The sequence below is a fragment of the Protobothrops mucrosquamatus genome, unplaced genomic scaffold (genome assembly GCF_001527695.2).
Source record: "Protobothrops mucrosquamatus isolate PMUCROS unplaced genomic scaffold, P.Mucros_1.0 scaffold804, whole genome shotgun sequence".
NCBI classification, from domain to species: Eukaryota; Metazoa; Chordata; class Lepidosauria; order Squamata; family Viperidae; genus Protobothrops; species Protobothrops mucrosquamatus.
In genome coordinates, this window is record NW_015387070.1 from 177711 (window position 1) to 196529 (window position 18819).

Sequence of the window (18819 nt, forward strand, 5' to 3'; positions counted from 1 at the left end):
TATAATGCTCAATCCTTAACACGTTTTTCTTCTGGAATAGGAGAGACATGTTTAGGCTTACTTACTAATCCACTAATCTGTTATTTCCTTTAATGCAAATTTAGAACCACCCTCTTTTGCGAAGGAACCAGAATCTGTGCACATTTTGCCAGGCAGAAGTGCTACATTTTCAGCTACCATCAAAGGAACTCCACCATTTAAAGTGAATTGGTTTAGAGGAGTCAATGAGCTGGTACCAAGTGATAAATGTAACATCTGTTTGGAAGACTCTGTCACAGATCTAGAACTATATGATGTGGAACCATCACAGAGTGGAGAGTACACTTGTATTGTAAGCAATGAAGCTGGCAAAGCATCTTGCACAACACATCTTTTGGTAAAAGGTTGGTTAAAAAAAAGATAAAAAAGCAAATTTCTGAATTTTCTCTGAGATTTATAAATGTTTGTACAACATTTTGTTTAACAATTGAGTTCTTCTTGCTCTCTAGAGCCAGCAGTTTTTGTGAAGAAACTAAGTGACCACTGTGTGGAACCAGGAAAATCTATAATTTTAGAGAGCAGGTACACCGGCAGCCTCCCAATTTCAGTCACATGGATGAAGAATGGAGTCATTTTAAGCCAATCTGATAAGTGTAGCATCACCACAACCGAAAAATCTTGCATTCTGGAAATACTTAATACTACAAAGGATGACCAAGGGGAATATACCTGTATGGTGGAAAATGAGGCTGGAGAAGATATTTGTGAAGCATTGGTATCTACTTTAGGTGTGTCTCTGTGACATTATAATATTCTTTATCATTCCTTTATGTAGTTCCAAGTTGATTATCTTAATGTTGACATTGACTATTTGTGTTCTCAGAACCTCCTTCTTTCATTACACACTTGGGACCTCTTGAAGTATCAGTTGGAGATTATACAACTTTACATTGTCAAGTTTCTGGAACTCCAGAAATCACAATATCTTGGTACAAAGGAGATACTATATTAAGATCCACTCCTGAGCACAAGATGTATTTCAAAGACAACGTAGCCACATTGATATTCAACAAAGTAGATATCAGTGACAGCGGGGAATATATTTGCAAAGCTGAAAACAGTGTCGGATCTGCCTCTTCAAATGCTATCTTGACAGTTCAAGGTGATAAATTCATTCTGAGTTGTTTAAAAATGCAGATTTATCAGTATTTCACTCTCTGTCAAAGGATTTCACCTGTTCATCTTGACTGCATGCTTGTTATTTTACAGAACGAAAACGTCCACCTTCTTTTGTGAGGCAATTAAAGGATACGGAGCAAACTATTGGCTTCCCAGTTAAATTTGTATGCCGGCTCAATGGGTCTGAACCTATTAGTGTCACTTGGTATAAAGATGGTGTACCTTTAAGAGACGACTTCAACGTACAAACTTCTTACATTGATAATGTGGCAACCCTTCATCTCTTGCAAACTGATATGGCCCATTCTGGGCAGTATTCTTGCACAGCTACTAATCCTGTTGGAACTGTTACTTCTAACGCTAGGTTCACAATTTCAGGTTTGTTTCACACTAACTTTGTCCTATTTTCTTTCTGATTTCAAAAGCAATGTTACAAAACTTATTTCATGTGAGCTCAAAAGGGAACAACAACAATCTCTTCTTCCTTTTAATCTTCAGAAACCAAACAAGCTCCCTTGTTTGATATCACACCTGAATCCAGAGATGTTCCTGTGGGAAAAGGTGTTGACTTTGAATGTCATGTGACTGGAACCCACCCTATACATGCTATCTGGGCAAAAGATGGCCGAGAGATCCGCACAGGAGGAAATTATGCAATTACATTTGTAGAAAACACAGCTCGCTTAAGGATTATGAGAGCAGGCAAAGGAGATTCTGGACAGTATACCTGCCAGGCTAGCAATGTAGTTGGCAAAGACTTTTGCTCAGCTCAGCTTAATGTGAAAGGTATTGGAATTTTAATAGGCTTGATCTAGTGAAACATTTCTTTAATTCAGAAATGGGAATTCTTGGGGTTTTTTTCCCTAGCTGTTCTTTATTTCTAACAACTGGGTATCAAAACTGAATGGATGGTATTCGAACAAAAAAGCAGAATATTTGGGGTACCATGAAATCTCTTTTCTCTTTTATTTCTTCTAATATATATTCTGTGAAAGATTAATCTCAGTCTTAATCTTAATCTCTTATTGGAGACCTATACGGCAGAATGTTTCAGCTACAAGTTACTCTTCCATCTTCTCCACACAGATTTAAGTGTAACTGCAGGAATATTCAGCTTTGTGTTGGCCTTGCTATTCAGTTCATCAAGCCTATCACTTATTAATCTAAGAACACCTGTATTTTTCAGTTTCCAAAACAAAAAAATACTATGTATTTTTTGGATATAATTACTGGTAGACAAACTGATAATAAATTAATAGGGATGAGTGAAAAATTTGGTTATACTAGTTTACTACTAGGTTATACTAGTAGTAAAATAATAGTTCCAAAGCACTCAGTATAGAAATATAAAACCTTTAAACTGCATTTGCAAGACACACTGAACCACAAACTAGCCATCGATATTTCAGTTTACTGTGTTGCATATTTTAATGGTTTAGTGTGTCATGCTAATAAAGAAAATTGAATTGAATAAACTATGGTTAAGTTAACTGTGGATGAACTACTGCAATCACAGCTAGTAATAAACCTGATAAATTTCTACTTATGTCTAAGCACTTTTGTCAGGTATGGACAATCTATCTCAGCTCTTGCATTCTTAGCACCTAAACTTATTTCTTTTTCTTTAATATTATGGAACTTACCAATGTTTAAGTTGCAATAGTTCTTATTCAAAACTTAGAGCACCATGTAATTAAACGTTACTTTCCATCTGACTTCTTAGAACCTCCTAAATGTGTAAAAAAGCTTGAAGCTTCAAGAATGGTGAAGCAGGGTGACTCATGTCAGCTTGACTGTAAAGTCAGTGGTTCCCCAGAAATCAAAATTGCATGGTATAAGAATGACCAAGAACTCCATGCTAGCGAAAAATACCATATGACCTTCAGTGATGCTACAGCAGTCCTCGTCATTGTTGACGCCAACCTTGAAGACAGTGGTGATTACATCTGCGAAGCTCTTAATTCTGCTGGCACTGTGAGCTGCAGTACAGTAGTCACAGTAAAAGGTTAGAAGCTACTATTTCCAAAGTCTTCCTTCCTCTGTACTTCATTCTGCATCCTTTTGCGCTCTAAAAGCTTTAATGCATCTTTTACAAGACCTGATGTCCTGCAGAAGTCTTGGATTTCAGTCCTTGTAATTTCTTTGCCAGTTGGTTAGAAATTCTGGAAATTGGACTCCAATAAATCAGGTTGGAGAAGGATGAGCTAGAGATTGGGAGATATCTCAATCTCTATGAGATGCATTGGAGGTATTGATGTGCCAGACCAAATACTCACGTTAGATCAAGAGTAGGGACCTCTAGCTTTGTCTGTCATTGTCAGTTTCAGAAGATCCAAAACTCTAGTAGCGTAGAGTAATAGAAAGTCCAATCTACTTCTTATTATTCAGATTCTGTCAGAAGAAAAAAAGCTTTATCCTGCGCTTTGGATATATATTTCACGAGCAACTAAGAAATTTACAAAGACCAACAGGTGGTTGAATGAAAGAGTGGGAGAGAATATAACATATGAATGACATGAGTAGGAAGGCTGGCTTTTGGTTATCTCTGCTTACTAATAAACCTGCAGGCTGTTTATCTGTTACCTCTTAGCAACATTCTATAGTTAGAGAACAACTTAAATGTTAACAACAATTATAGATCAAGAGGAGGAAAAAAATTCCTTTGTTTGCTTTTGTTTTAAATCACATCTCATGGAGATAGGAAGGAAGTCTGTAAGACTATATTCTCAGGCATAGGAGATTCAGAGAATGGAATTGAGAATAGGAGATCTGACTACAGACGTGGCAGACATCACAATCTGTATTAAAGGATATGCGTAGGCACACACCCAACCTTATGAACTACATTCATTTGGAATATTTAGTTCCACAGGCAAAAGGAATTTGCAGGGGATGGCAGCGTTTCCAAGCAGGACTTTACAGGTTTGGATTTAGAAACAGCTTCAAAGTGAAGTGGGATATAGACTTTTGAAAACTAGGAGAACTCTTAAGTAATATATCTCTTCTCTTTCTGAATGTTCTGCTCTGTTTTCAAGAAGCCTCCTCCAGAAGATCAATTATGTATTCTCATAACTGTTTCATTATAGAGCCTCCTGTTTTTAGCAAGAAACCTAGCCCTGTAGACACCCTTAAGGGCACTGATGCTATCCTTCAGTGCGAACTTACAGGCACACCACCGTTTGAAGTTGCCTGGTTCAAAGACAGAAAGCAGATTAGAGGCAGTAAGAAGTTCAAAATTACAACGAAGAACTTCAGTGCCAGTGTTCATGTGCTCAACCTTGAAGCTGCTGACATAGGAGAATATCAGTGCAAAGCCTCCAATGAGGTGGGAAGTGACATTTGCACTTGTACTGTCAAGTTCAAAGGTTAGTATTTATACAAATTGTTCTTTGGAGGAAAATTTTTTACGTGAGTTTCTTTCTTGCTCACGTACAATTTTCTTTCTCTCTCTCTCTCTTTTTCCCCCCATGAATCATTATCTTTTCTCAAAGAACCACCAAGGTTTGTTAAGAAACTGAGTGACACCTTCACCTACACAGGGGAACCCACTGCTTTACGAGCTGTAGTGGAAGGTTCCCAGCCCATTTCCATCTTGTGGCTGAAGGACAAAGGGGAAATGATCAGAGAGAGTGAAAATCTCCAGATTTCATTTTCAGACAACATTGCAACTCTTCAGATTGCAAGTGCTGAAACTGCCAGTGGTGGGAAATACATCTGCCAGATTAAAAATGATGCTGGGATGCGAGAATGTGCTGGATACTTGAAAGTTCTAGGTTGGTATTGGCTTCTATCCCCTTCTGAAGAACAAATCTTGACTTTCTGCCATGGCAGTCTACCAGTTTCAGTTTTGTAACTGACTGCCTATGGAGATTCTCAGATTTTGTAACTGACTGTTTCCCTTCCTCCAGAACCAGCTGTGATCTTAGAAAAGTCTGAACCAATGATAGCTACAGCTGGCAGTGCTTTTACTTTGGAGTGCACCGTAGGTGGGACTCCAGAGCTAATCACCAAATGGTTTAAGGATGGAAGACAGCTGGCCAACAGCCGCAAACACCAGATTATCTTTTCCAATAAAGTAGCAACACTTAAAGTCCTTTCTGCAGACATGGATGACCGAGGGCTTTACACTTTTGAAGTGCAAAATGAAGTCGGAAAAAGCAGCTGCACTTCCTCCGTAGATGTTTCAGGTTAGACAAAACTCTTGTTTCTCAGTTGCAGTTCTCTTTCTTCTAGTTATATCTTTCTTCTCTTAAAACTTGTCTTTTGGTGACTTTACCCAAACAGAACACCTTATCCGACCTTCTTTCATAAGAAGATTGAAAGAAACATTTGGTGTGCTGGGTTCTTCCATTGTTCTGGAGTGCAAAGTTGCTGGATCGCTACCTATGACTGTGGCTTGGTTTTATGGAAGCGATGAGATTTTCAGTGGGGATAAATATGAAACCAGCTTTTCAGATAATGTCTGTATCTTGAAGGTGAATGCTCTAGATATCTCTGACACAGGTCCTTATACCTGTACTGCTGCCAACGTAGCTGGTTCTGATGAATGCAGTGCCTTTTTGACAGTACAAGGTCAGTAAAGGAAAGGCAAGCCACTGGCTCTGAGTGTTTCTTCTGTGTATTTCTCTTGTGCTCTTTGCATCTTTATTTTTTCCATATTCCACCTACTTCATAACTGCTAACATTTTCAACATTGTGTAAATCTAGAACCACCCTCTTTTGCAAAGACACCGGATCCGCTGGAGGTTTTACCAGGGAAGAGTGTGACATTCAGGAGTCTGATCAGAGGAACTCCTCCATTCAAAATGAACTGGTTCAAAGGAAGCAGGGAACTTGTGCCGGGGAAAACATGCAACATCCTCTTGACAGATTCAACTGCAGAACTGGAATTGTTCGAAGTAGGACCTCTCCAGACTGGAGATTACACTTGTCTTGTTACTAATGATGCTGGCAGTTGTTCATGTACTACGCATCTGTTTGTGAAAGGTTTGTCTAAATGTTACCATCTATATCTATTACATCAGGCATTTGTTTAAATACATACGTGCACACAGTCACATATTGTATGTGTGTTACAGTCTTTGATGTGATCCATTCTTACAAACTCTCTTAGAACCGGCTGTGTTTGTGAAGAAACTGAGCGATTTCAGTGTGGAGCATGGGAACTCCATTATTCTAGAAAGTAGATTCGGTGGAACCCCTCCACTTCTGGTGACATGGAAGAAGAATGGCTCGAAACTCACACAGTCTCCAAAATGTAATATAACGACAACAGAAAAATCAGGCATCCTGGAAATCCTTAGTAGTAGCAGAGAAGATGAAGGAGAATACACATGTGAAGTTGCAAATGATGCTGGGGAGGATGTATGCCATGCCTTGGTATCAATCTTAGGTGTGTTGCTGACTTAAGTTGGGTAACTACTCTTACATTAATTTTATGGTGTAGCTTAACCACCTGGGTACTTACTGTGGTGTTAATTTCTGCTTCAGAGCCACCTTACTTTATTAAAGACTTGGAAAGAGTGGAGGTGACCATCGGAGAGCCTTTGTCTTTACGATGCCAAGTAGCTGGAACTCCAGAAATCAAAGTCTCATGGTACAAGGGAGATACCAAACTAAGATCTACTCAGGCTTATAAAATGCACTTCAAGAACAATATAGCAACACTTACTTTTAGCCAAGTGGATAATGCTGACATTGGCGAATATGTCTGCAAAATAGAGAACAGCGCTGGGTTTGCTACTTCAACAGCTGTGCTAGCTGTCAAAGGTGATAATTCACTACATCTGTTGGTTCAAATATTTTTGTGCAATACTTTTTTTAAAAAATATATCCACTCATGTGGCAAATATAGGAAGAAAGCTACATTATTTGGCTATCCTGGCATGCACATAGGCAGCAGGGCTAAATGTTCAGAAGACTAGAAGATGTCTCACAATTTCAGCACATGTACATTGCATTAGTCACAGCATGTTATCTGGTTGGAATATAGAAATGCTCACAGAATTCCTGTTTCTCGGAATATTCTGTTGCTCTCTGTGCATGTGCAGATGCTTGCATATAAGAATTAAATGTTAGGCTCCAAAAATCAAGAAAGACATGAAGAATTATTTCAAAGCAATTTCTTTTATTGTTCCTCACTATAAGCAGAAATCTTGCCAAACTAAGGCAATTACTTGCATCATTAAGGATATACTCTGAGAATTTCTAGGGAGGAATCATCTTAACCTTCTTTCTCCCAACCAAACTATCTAATCTTACTGTCTCTTGGTCCTCTGGAATGCAGCCATTCCCTTCTTGGAACTCAGATTACAGCCCACCATCTCCAAAAGAGGGTTTACTTGTATATCTTGGGGTATTGTTTCTCTAGTAGGACATGCCTAAAATGTTATTGTGTTTTAGGATCATATAGAATACATTGCCATTTCTGTTTGCAGACCGTAAACTTCCACCTTCGTTTACAAAGAAGCTAAAAGATGTACAAGAAATGATTGGGTCTCCTGTTGCTTTTGATTGCCGTATCATTGGCTCTGAACCTCTTCAGGTGTCTTGGTATAAGGAGGGGGTGCTCTTGCGGGACGATCATAACATTCAAGCAACCTTCTTAAATAATGTAGCAACTCTTCAGATCTTACAAACAGAGATGGCACACTCTGGCCAATACACTTGCACAGCTCAAAATGCTCTTGGAACAGCTTCCTCCAGTGCCAAGCTCCAGCTCTCAGGTGTGTCAGTTTTTTCTTTAAATTCAGACTTGGCACATTTAGTAATCCCATTTTAAAGAATACAATTAGATCACAGTAGGGGATTGTGGTTTGTTTTTTTAAGAAAAAGTAACAAAAGGCAGATATAATTTCCCCTTTTTCCACCCCTCCAGAACATCTGATACCACCTTCCTTTGACGTGAAGCCTTTGCCAGTTGAAGTTGCTCTTGGGGGAAGTGGTTCTTTCAAGTGTCACATCACAGGTTCTATGCCAATGAAAATCACCTGGGCAAAAGACAACCGAGACATCCGTCCTGGTGATAATTACAAGATTACATTGGTAGAAAACACAGCCACACTGACTGTTCTTAAAGTAGGTAAAGGTGATGCTGGACTTTATACCTGCTCGGCAAGCAACAGTGCTGGGAAGGATACTTGTGGTGCTCAGCTGAGCTTCAAAGGTAATTTCTAAAAAGTATAAATCATAACACTTATACTTACACATATACATATACGCCCTTGCTACATCTTTGTTGTTGTTCCTTTTTTAAAAAAAGAATGATTGGGAAGTATGCTAATGTGGATAAGCTCCTCATTTCAGAGCAGCAGCTGATAAATTTATGGAAACAAGTGATTTTCACAAGAAAGCTGGTGCTTTATGTTTTGTATTTATGCTTAGAAGGCTTTCTCAACTTAACATATGGAAATATACTATGATAAGGAAGCTAGTTATCCTTCAACAGCTGAATAGAGTATCTTACTTTTTTGTGAACATAATTCTGGGCAGCTTTATTTTCCACAGAAGTATGGTTAAGCTATTCAAATCTGCAATAACAAGAAAGAAACTGAGCATTTATTGTACTTATAATGAGCTTTAAAATGTATATTTCATAAGTAGTAAGAAGCATTTGAAGTAGAAGTATAGCGCAGTTTAACTTGTGCTATATGTTGGCCTTTTTTGCTGATAATACCATAGCAACTTGAGATTTTGCAGATTTAACATAAATAGCATTGTTTAAACTTTGCCTTATGAATATATTCCCCCCCCCCTTTTTTTCAACAGAGCCACCAAGATTTATCAGGAAGTTAGATTCCTCCAGAGTTGTGAAAGAACATGATTCAACTAGATATGAATGCAAAATAGCTGGATCACCAGAAATTCACATTGCATGGTACAAGGGCGAAACTCAAATTCACCCCAGTGACAAATACAGCATGTCCTTCATTGATTCTGTGGCTGTCATTGAAATGCACAATCTGACTGTTGAAGACAGTGGAGACTACGCTTGTGAAGCTCAAAACCCAGCTGGTAGTGCTAGCAGCACTGCATCCCTAAAAGTGAAAGGTCAGGATCTGTTCTTCCTTTGTTTCTCAATCATTTCCTGGAAAAAAGGGTTAGGGTTATTCTTTTTTAAGTAAAGACCAAAACCCATCATTTCAACTGGGCGTGGAAATTTTTTATCTCAAATACATGCTATCTCCCATCTCACTGTAATGTTACATTCTTGGTGCTTATTAATGTCCATTCTCCACATTTAATGGAAATTTTAATCTTTTTTTTTTACAGCTCCTCCAGTTTTCCGCAAGACACCTCAGCCAACAGAATCTTTGAAAGGAGTTGATGTTCATCTTGAATGTATGCTTCAAGGTACACCGCCCTTCCAAATTTCATGGTATAAGGATAAAAGAGAAATCCGAACTAGCAAGAAGTACAAGATGTTGTCTGAGAATTATGTTGCTAGTCTACATATTCTTAACACTGATGATGCAGACGCTGGCGAATATCATTGCAAAGCCGTCAACGATGTGGGAAGCGAGGCTTGCATTTGTTCTGTGATGCTGAAAGGTTTGTATATGACTTCTTGTTATCTCTTTTGTTTACATCTTTTTTCTCTTACTTTGCATTTACGTATTTTCTTCTCCTGCCTTCAGTACCACCAAGGTTTGTGAAGAAACTTCACGATGTCAGTGCAATCGTTGGGGAGCCAGCAGAATTGCAAGCCACGATTGAAGGTTCTGAGCCAATTTCTGTTCTTTGGTTGAAAGACAAAGGAGAAATTATCCACGAAAGTGACAACCTCTGGATGTCATATACAGATAAAGTAGCAATCCTTCAAGTTGTGCATGCAGAGCCAACCTACATGGGAAAATACACCTGTCAGATTAAAAATGATGCTGGAAGCCAGGAATGCTTTGCTACCTTATCAGTTCTTGGTTAGTAAAGTTAAACAATAAAACCAAAGTACACTGTCATATTTTACATAACCTTGCTCGCTAATGCGACTATGATTTGCATCTCCTTCCAGAGCCAGCAACTATTACAGAGAAACCAGAACCAATGACAGTCACAACAGGAGATTCTTGCACCTTAGAGTGCACTGTTTCTGGAACACCTGAGCTTACTACTAGATGGTTCAAAAATGGATATGAACTCACTTCTGACCAGAAATACAAAATCACTTTCTTCAATAAAGTATCTGTGCTCAAGATTCTGAATGCAGGTTTACAAGATAGTGGAGAATATACATTTGAGGTGAAAAACAGTGTTGGTCAAAGCCGTTGTACAGCTTCTATACATGTTTCAGGTTAGTGGATTAACATGGGGAATACAATTCTGTATTTCCTCTGCATTTTCATATTAAGTTTTACATATGCTGACATGTGATGTTAGCCATCCATGTCCTATTCCTAAATGCTTTAGCAATCTACTTATTGTGGAATATCTGGCAGAGGATCAGTTAGAACAATAGCAATAACACTGAGACTTATATATTGCTTCACAGTGCTTTACAGCCCTCTCTAAGCGGTTTACAGAGTCAGCAATATTGCCTCCAACAATCTGGGTCCTCATTTTACTGGCCTCAGAAGGATGGAAGGCTGAGTCAACTTTGAGCCAGTCACAATCAAAGTGCCGAACTGCTGGCAGCCGGCAGTCAGCAGAAGTAGCCTGCAGTACTGCATTCTAACCACTGCACCATCACGGCTCTGAATATTCCTAGATACCCTTTCAGAAGTTATGTTTTGCCTTTAATGGTATGCAGTACTGTTAACACAGTTGGGAAAGAGTGTGTTTGCACTCAATAGTGTCTTAAATATAACAGGCCAAAAAAAATCCCACTAAACTGGAAAAGCACTAATTTGTTACTCAAAAAATTGAGTAAAAGACCTATTATTATCATTATCATTATCATCATCTTAGATGTCTATAGAATCTGCTTGCTTTCCTCAAAATGTTGCAAGCAGCATTACATTGTATATTACACTCTTTTCACATATGCATATAGCATCAAAATACATATATAAAAAAGGTGGAGCTTGTATTATCTGGGCATAATACTGCTTTTGTCATTTGCCCCCTCTTACGCCTCCCTACAGAGGTCATTGCTTATTGTAATTTAATTTTTATTTTGTGTTCACAGATCGTATTATACCACCTTCATTCACAAAAAGGCTGAAAGAAACACAAGGTCTCTTGGGCTCATCAAGTGTACTTGAATGCAAAGTCATTGGATCCCCTCCAATCTCTGTTTTTTGGTTCCGTGATGGTGAGGAGATCACTAGTGGAGAAAAATATCAGGCAACCCTTACAGATAATACATGTTCTTTAAAAGTGAATGCTCTTCAAGAGTCAGATATTGGAAGTTACACTTGTATAGCAACCAATGAAGCTGGAACTGATGAGTGTGAAGCATATTTCATAGTTAGAGGTAAAATTTGAGATTAAAATATGTATTAAAAGAAAATAATTGTTTAAAAATCTAAAGTTTGTATTTCATGTTCTTTAATCTGCACATTTATCATTAACATTTTTTTATGTACATCTAGAACCTCCATCTTTTGTGAAGAAACCCGAACCTTTGCAGGTTTTATCTGGGGCAAATGTAACATTTACAAGTATCATTAAAGGAACCCTCCCTCTCGATGTCAAATGGTTTAGGGGAAGTGTTGAACTGGTTCCAGGACATAGATGCAACGTATCTCTAGAAGAATCAGTTGCTGAACTGGAGCTGTTTGATGTTCATCCTGTCCAAAGTGGAGACTATACTTGCATTGTCAGTAATGAAGCTGGCAAAATCTCTTGTACAACTCATTTCTTTGTAAAAGGTTTGTAATCATTGTGCCTTCTTGGTTAAATAGAAATGCAACCATCAATTTTAAACAACTTTAAATTTCCCATCTTATGCTATTTTTTTTTTACAGAATCAGCGAAATTTGTGAAGAAACTGAATGACTTCCATGTTGAGAAAGGAAAACAATTAATTTTAGAATGCTCATACACTGGTACCCCTCCTATTCAAGTGTCTTGGAGGAAAAATGGTATAAATTTAACTCAGTCAGAGAAATGCAGTATTACCACAACAGAAACATCTGCCATACTGGAAGTCTCTAACAGCAGACTAGAAGATGCTGGCCTGTATTCTTGTCACATAGAAAATGAATCAGGCCAAGATAACTCTCAGGCAGCTGTCTCAATCTTAGGTATGTAGCTTATTTCAAAGGATATTTTAAAAGAACTATTGATTCTTTTGTGGGAAACAAACTCCTTTTGTGACTAATCTGTGCTTTTGTTCCATAGAACCACCATACTTTGTCCAAAATCTAGAGTCTGTGCAAGTGACAGTTGGAGATTCTGCATCATTACAATGTCAAATTGCCGGAACACCAGAAATCAACGTGTCATGGTACAAAGGAGACACAAAACTAAGACCCACCAGTACTTCTAAAATGCACTATAAAAACCAAGTGGCCACTTTGGTATTCAGCCAGGTGGTCAGCAATGATAGTGGGGAATATATCTGCAAGGTAGAAAATAGTGTTGGGGAAGCTGTATCTTCAGCACTGCTATCTGTTCAAGGTGAGTAATCACCACCAGTTTTTAAAAGCTTGGGAAATACTATTATTACTCAGTTGAAAGGCATGAGAGGGGAAAAATATCTCTGTTTTTAGCTGTTCTTTACCAATGGAGAATTTATGTAGCCAATACAAGCAAAATGATACACTTTGTTAGAAACAACATCGTGTGACTGGCTATAGCTTCTCAAGAGAGTCTCTTTATTTTAAGTCATTAAAATAAACCTTCCTCATTTTATGTCATCTACTATCATACATGTTGAAAGTTGTTAAAAAGGACAATGTCCACAATTCACTGAAATTTGAGATAAATTGCTAGAGTTTCATTTTTATCTAGTTTAAGCATGTCTAATTATATCTTTGTTAAGGTTATTAATTTATATAGTCTATATATTACCACCACTCTAGATAGTCTTATGCTATAGTTAGATATATGAATCTCACCTTGGTAGACACTAAACTCCTAGAGTTGGAAAGAACTATTTAGTCTATCAAGTCGAACCCAAGTTTATGTTATGTATTTATCCCTGTACTCAGTTCTGGGAAGTCCGGGGGGGAGGGGGGAAGGGGATGAAGGGGTAGAATTATAAAAAAATATATAGTGTATTTATAAATGTAATGTAAATGTTTGTCTTTAAGAAGAGGAGATGATCGGCTAGTACCCCTAAACTGCATCCAAGGTGGTGGAAAAGAAGGTGATGGGATGTATAGGATAGTTGGGAAGGAGGAAAGAGGAGAGGTAGTGGTCAAGAGGGGGAGGAAGGAAGAGGGAAGTAGGTAGGAAGGTGGAAGGAGTATGGATGCAGGGGGGCTTTTTATGTGTTTGTTTTTCTAATGAAATGCACCATATTTGTATTATTTGTTCATATGTTTATTTGAAAAAATTAATAAAAAAAAAAAAAAAGTTGAACCCAAGTTTAATTCAGGAATCCACCCATGACCAATAGCTGTCCAAGCCAAAACTGGAATATATCAAGAAAAGGGGTACTCAGTATTTCCTTCAATAATGTTCAAACTGAAATCCAAACCATTCTGAGTCGGTAACTCTGTACAATATTTTTTTTCTTGCAGAACGTAAACTTCCTCCTTCATTTTCACGAAAATTAAGAGACATCCATGAAACTGTTGGCTTACCGACTACATTTGATTGTGGCATTAATGGTTCTGAACCAATTGAAGTAACCTGGTATAAAGATGGTGCACAAATAAGAGATGGCTACAATGTGCAAATATCATATTTAAATAAAGTCGCAGTTCTACAGATTTCACAAACCGATATGAGTCTTGCTGGACAATATACTTGCACAGCTTCCAATGCCATTGGAACTGCTTCTTGTAGTGCCAAACTCATCCTTACAGGTTTGTCAAAAATACATAACTCTCCTTTTATACTTTTATGGCAATGCAAGTCTTAGTTATAAGCTCAGTTCATTAGCCTACTTTAAATTCATATTTGATATAAATCTTAAAATGTGCTGAATTAACAAATTACTTGTACTGCTTCTTTCTTTAGAGGGGAAGATGCCACCATTTTTTGACATCCCAATTACGCCTGTTGATGCAGTTGTTGGTGACAGTGCTGATTTTGAGTGTCGTGTTTCTGGAACGCGCCCTATTAAGATTGCTTGGTCAAAGGATAACCGCGAATTGCGAACTGGAGGGAATTATCAGATCAGCTATACAGAAAATATAGCCCATTTGACAATTCTGAAAGTTGACAAAGGAGACTCTGGAAAATATTCATGTCATGCTAGTAATGAAGTTGGAAAAGAATCTTGCACAGCTCAACTTAATATTAAAGGTACTAGAAATTTTCATCAATAAGATAAAATTTAGATTCCATTGTGTGTAGGCTTCTATCTGAGCAACATCTCATTTATACATCTTTGGTACCTGCCAGAAAACTAACGAGACCTGGGGCATCATTTGTAATGATGTGAGATACAATGATAATGATCCTGCAGCTAAAATTGGAAGCCACAGAAATCAGAAATTCCCCTTCTATGGCCGTATGCCACTTTCATAGAGAAGTTCTAGAATTAGTATCTCTGTTTTGAACCTGTGCATGAGGAGGAATCTAAGTGTTTGTGAGAACAACAACAACAAAAGTAAAACTAGAGAAATAAGGTGTTCTTTCTGCTTGTACTAAAAATAAATATTTTGGAATTCAGTTATATTAAAATCTGTCCTTTCTTGGTAATATTTTAATTTATAAACATATATTTTACTGTATATTTGATTTAAATAAATGAATTTCACTTTTTTTTCCTTAGCCACACAAAAGTGGAGTTTTTATTTTGCTAGCTGTTAGTATATTAATTATTTGCTTCATTCTGCTTTTGTTCATTTTGTCTTTTAAATTTTGCTAGTCGCTAACCGAATAAGTATTATTGATTGATTAGTCACACACGAGTGGCAAACCTTGTGCCATTTTGAGGATAACCCAAGACAATTGATAGAATTGTAAAAGATTTTCCTGAACAGATCTTCCTCACTGATTTATTTTCCCTTTATCTTCCTTTCTGACAGAGCGACAGAATCCACCTACTTTCACCAAGAAGTTGTCTGAAACAGTAGAAGAAGCGGAAGGAAACAGCTTTAAACTTGAGGGCCGTGTTTCTGGTACCCAACCTCTGATGGTTGCTTGGTACAAAAATAACCAGGAAATCTATGGAAGCCCTAAATGTGAACTAGCCTTTGAGAACAATACTATTCTGCTGCTCATTAAAAATGCAGAACCAGCCGATGCAGGCTTATATACCTGCAAAGTATCCAATGAAGCTGGCAGCGCCCTGTGTACTTCCTCTGTTGTTATTAAAGGTTAGTTCATTTCCTAGAGGCCTACTGTATTGTATTCCTTTTATTAGCTGCTACTATTTACCATTGGGTCCAAATGATCAGAACAGTTTCATTGCAACTGTCACTCTGTATTTGACAACATAAATCAATTCTACATGTATGGTTTTTACACCAGGTTGCAGCACAATAAGATGACAGAAAACTCTACTGGACTGCTGAATTATTTCAATTTCAGTTTTTAAAATGTTCACTCCCTGATCCTATTTGAATGGTGCACCCCTTTGTCCCATAAATTGATAATTGATTGATGTGGTTCTGCAAAACTTACCTTGCTTCATTTTTTTTTAAAAAAATGTTATTATTCATCCTCAAAGCCACATTTTCTAATGAAAAACAATCCTTTTATTATTCTTCACTCTCAGCCTAGAAATTTCAGCCATGGATAGACGAAAATGCTTTTTCTAGGGGTCCAATTTTGGTATATCATATACATTAGCAATTGTTACGATTCACTAGCATAGATACAAGTATGCCAATAAAATGTAAATCTTCCCTCTATGATCTATCTAGAAGTAGTCATCTATCTAGGATATTTTCCATGTTTAAAATAACCTTCACCTTGACAATATTCATATTACATTTAGTATAAAAGATAGGAAGTGAAGATTGCATATCATCTTAAAACGTGCTCACTAAATATTGCCATTCCATATGATACCAAATAGAAAATTATTTTTCATATATATTTCTTTTAATACAAATTAAAAGAAAAGCAAACACCAGGATAAAATAACCAGACCGTTTAATGCAAACAAGCCTGCTCTTCAACATCTTCGTCAACGATCTGGATGAGGGGATAGATGGGGAACTCATCAAATTTGCAGACGACACCAAGCTGGCAGGAATAGCCAACACTCCAGAAGACAGGCTTAGGATACAGGAGGATCTGGACAGACTTGAACACTGGGCGCTATCTAACAAAATGAAATTCAATGGTGAAAAAAGTAAGGTTCTACTTTTAGGCAAGAAAAACCAAATGTACAGGTATAGTATAGGGGGTACCTTACTCAATAGTAGTAACTGTGAGAGGATCTCGGAGTCCTAGTGGACAATCACTTAAATATGAGCCAGCAGTGTGCTGCAGCTGCCAAAAAGGCCAACACAGTGCTAGGCTGCATTAACAGAGGGATAGAATCAAGATCACGTGAAGTATTAATACCACTTTACAATGCCTTGGTAAGGCCACACTTGGAATACTGCATCCAGTTTTGGTCACCACAATGCAAAAAAGATGTTGCAACTCTAGAAAGAGTACAGAGAAGAGCAACAAAGATGATTAGGGGACTGGAGGCTAAAACATATAAGGAACGGTTGCTGGAATTGGGTATGTCTAGTTTAATGAAGAGAAGGACGAGGGGGGACATGATAGCAGTGTTCCAGTATCTCAGGAGCTGCCACAAAGAAGAGGGAGTCAAGCTATTCTCCAAAGCGCCTTAAGGCAGGACAAGAAGCAACGGGTGGAAACTAATCAAGGAGAGAAGCAACCTAGAACTAAGGAGAAACTTCCTGACAGTTAGAACAATTAACCAATGGAACAACCTGCCTCCAGAAGCGGTGAATGCTCCAACACTGGAAGTTTTTAAGAAGAAACTGGACAGCCATTTGTCCGAAATGGTATAGGGTTTCCTGCCTGAGCAGAGGGTTGGACTAGATGACCTCCAAGGTACCTTCCATCATCATCATCATCATCACATCATCATCATCATCATCATCATTATTATTACTATTACTATTATTATTATGGATCATCGCACAGTCAGCCAGATGTTCAGACTGGATTTGGCATTTTGTCTACCTATCGAGTCCTTACCCAGGACCTGGGATAGGCAGATGTGGATGTTTGATGGTATTACAGATATCTTCACAGGATGGAAGCAGTTCCTAATAAGGCCGCCTTTTGCAATTGACTAATGGTGAATTTGTCAATGCCAATAATGTTCAAGTGGTGCTCCAGTTGTTTTGGGATTGCACCCAAGGCAATCCCAATTATTGGTACTACCCTTGCTTGCCTTTGCCACATTAATTCTATTTCTATTTGTAGATCTTTGTATTTTGTTATCTTCTCCAGTTCTTTCTCGTCTATTCTGCTGTCTCCAGGCACTGCCACATCCATTATATTATTATTATTATTATCATTACCATTATCATTATTATTATTATTATCATTATCATTATTATTATTATTATTATTATTATTATTATTATTATTATTATTATTATTATTATTATTATTATTATTACTATTACTATTATTATACTGAGAAAATGGAGTTAATTCATTGCATCATATTGTTCTTACTTGGCTATGTACCTTTTTTTAATTTAAGATGAATAGTAATCTAACTACTTTCCTCCTCTTGCTTCCTTAATATTATCACATTTCAGAACCTAAAAAGCCTCCAGCATTTGATCGACCTCTTAAACCAGTGACAATAGATGAGGGCAAGATCCTGCAACTGGCCTGCCATGTAGTTGGATCACAGCCCATAAAGATCCAGTGGCTCAAAGCTGGGAGAGAGCTCAGATTGTCTGATAAGTGCAACTTCAGCTTTGCAAACGGAACGGCTCTCTTAGAAATCCAAGCCGTTACTAAAACTGATTCTGCCGAATATGTGTGCAAAGCCTCAAACGCAGCTGGAAGTGATTCTTCTAAGTCAAAAGTGACAATTAAAGGTACAGTTAAATTGAATATTTAGCGAGAGAGAAAAAAACAGCAATTCAGAGCCCCAGGAACTATTATGAATGAAGACTTTATAAACATGCCAAAGTAACTTATTTTGTCAATCACGTAATACACTGTAGCACACATAAGAATAGACATAATGATGTGCCTTAATAGTAGCATTTAATAATAGGGCTACTTAATTTACAGTGGTTTGAATGAAATTAAATCAAACAAAATTGCTCTAATACGTACCCTGCATATAGAAAGAAATTAAAGGGATGAGAAAATAAATACGTAATTTATTCCAACACCAATCATCATACCTCTCCAAAGGGTTCTTACTTCCATCATATCCATAAACTGATTCATACACTGGTTTTTTGTTTTTTAACTTTTGATCTCTCTCTCTCTTTGAAGATCTCATCTCCATCCAAGCATCTTCCTTCCCTTTGACCCTTCTTTCTTATATTTGCTTTGTGATTCAGTTCTCATTTGTACTACGCATATGACTAAGCGTACTCAATATACTTCTTTTGTATTGACACACACACATATTCCATATATATATATATATATATATAT

At 37.5% G+C, this 18819-nt stretch overlaps 1 protein-coding gene across 1 annotated transcript in view; it reads left to right on the forward strand.

Moving 5' to 3' along the window:
• The window catches only part of TTN (titin), a gene marked incomplete in the record, with an annotated part of 304338 nt that overhangs the window by 94298 nt on the left and 191221 nt on the right, over positions 1-18819 (forward strand). Inside the window, 27 exon segments of the mRNA XM_015818849.1 lie at positions 105-383; positions 489-767; positions 863-1141; positions 1249-1536; positions 1657-1944; positions 2882-3163; positions 4245-4523; positions 4650-4931; positions 5067-5345; positions 5443-5730; positions 5866-6144; positions 6272-6550; positions 6649-6927; positions 7596-7883; positions 8036-8323; positions 8926-9207; positions 9430-9708; positions 9795-10076; positions 10169-10447; positions 11282-11569; positions 11688-11966; positions 12063-12341; positions 12439-12717; positions 13785-14072; positions 14227-14514; positions 15243-15533; positions 17958-18245. Coding sequence (XP_015674335.1) covers positions 105-383; positions 489-767; positions 863-1141; positions 1249-1536; positions 1657-1944; positions 2882-3163; positions 4245-4523; positions 4650-4931; positions 5067-5345; positions 5443-5730; positions 5866-6144; positions 6272-6550; positions 6649-6927; positions 7596-7883; positions 8036-8323; positions 8926-9207; positions 9430-9708; positions 9795-10076; positions 10169-10447; positions 11282-11569; positions 11688-11966; positions 12063-12341; positions 12439-12717; positions 13785-14072; positions 14227-14514; positions 15243-15533; positions 17958-18245 — 7638 coding nt within the window.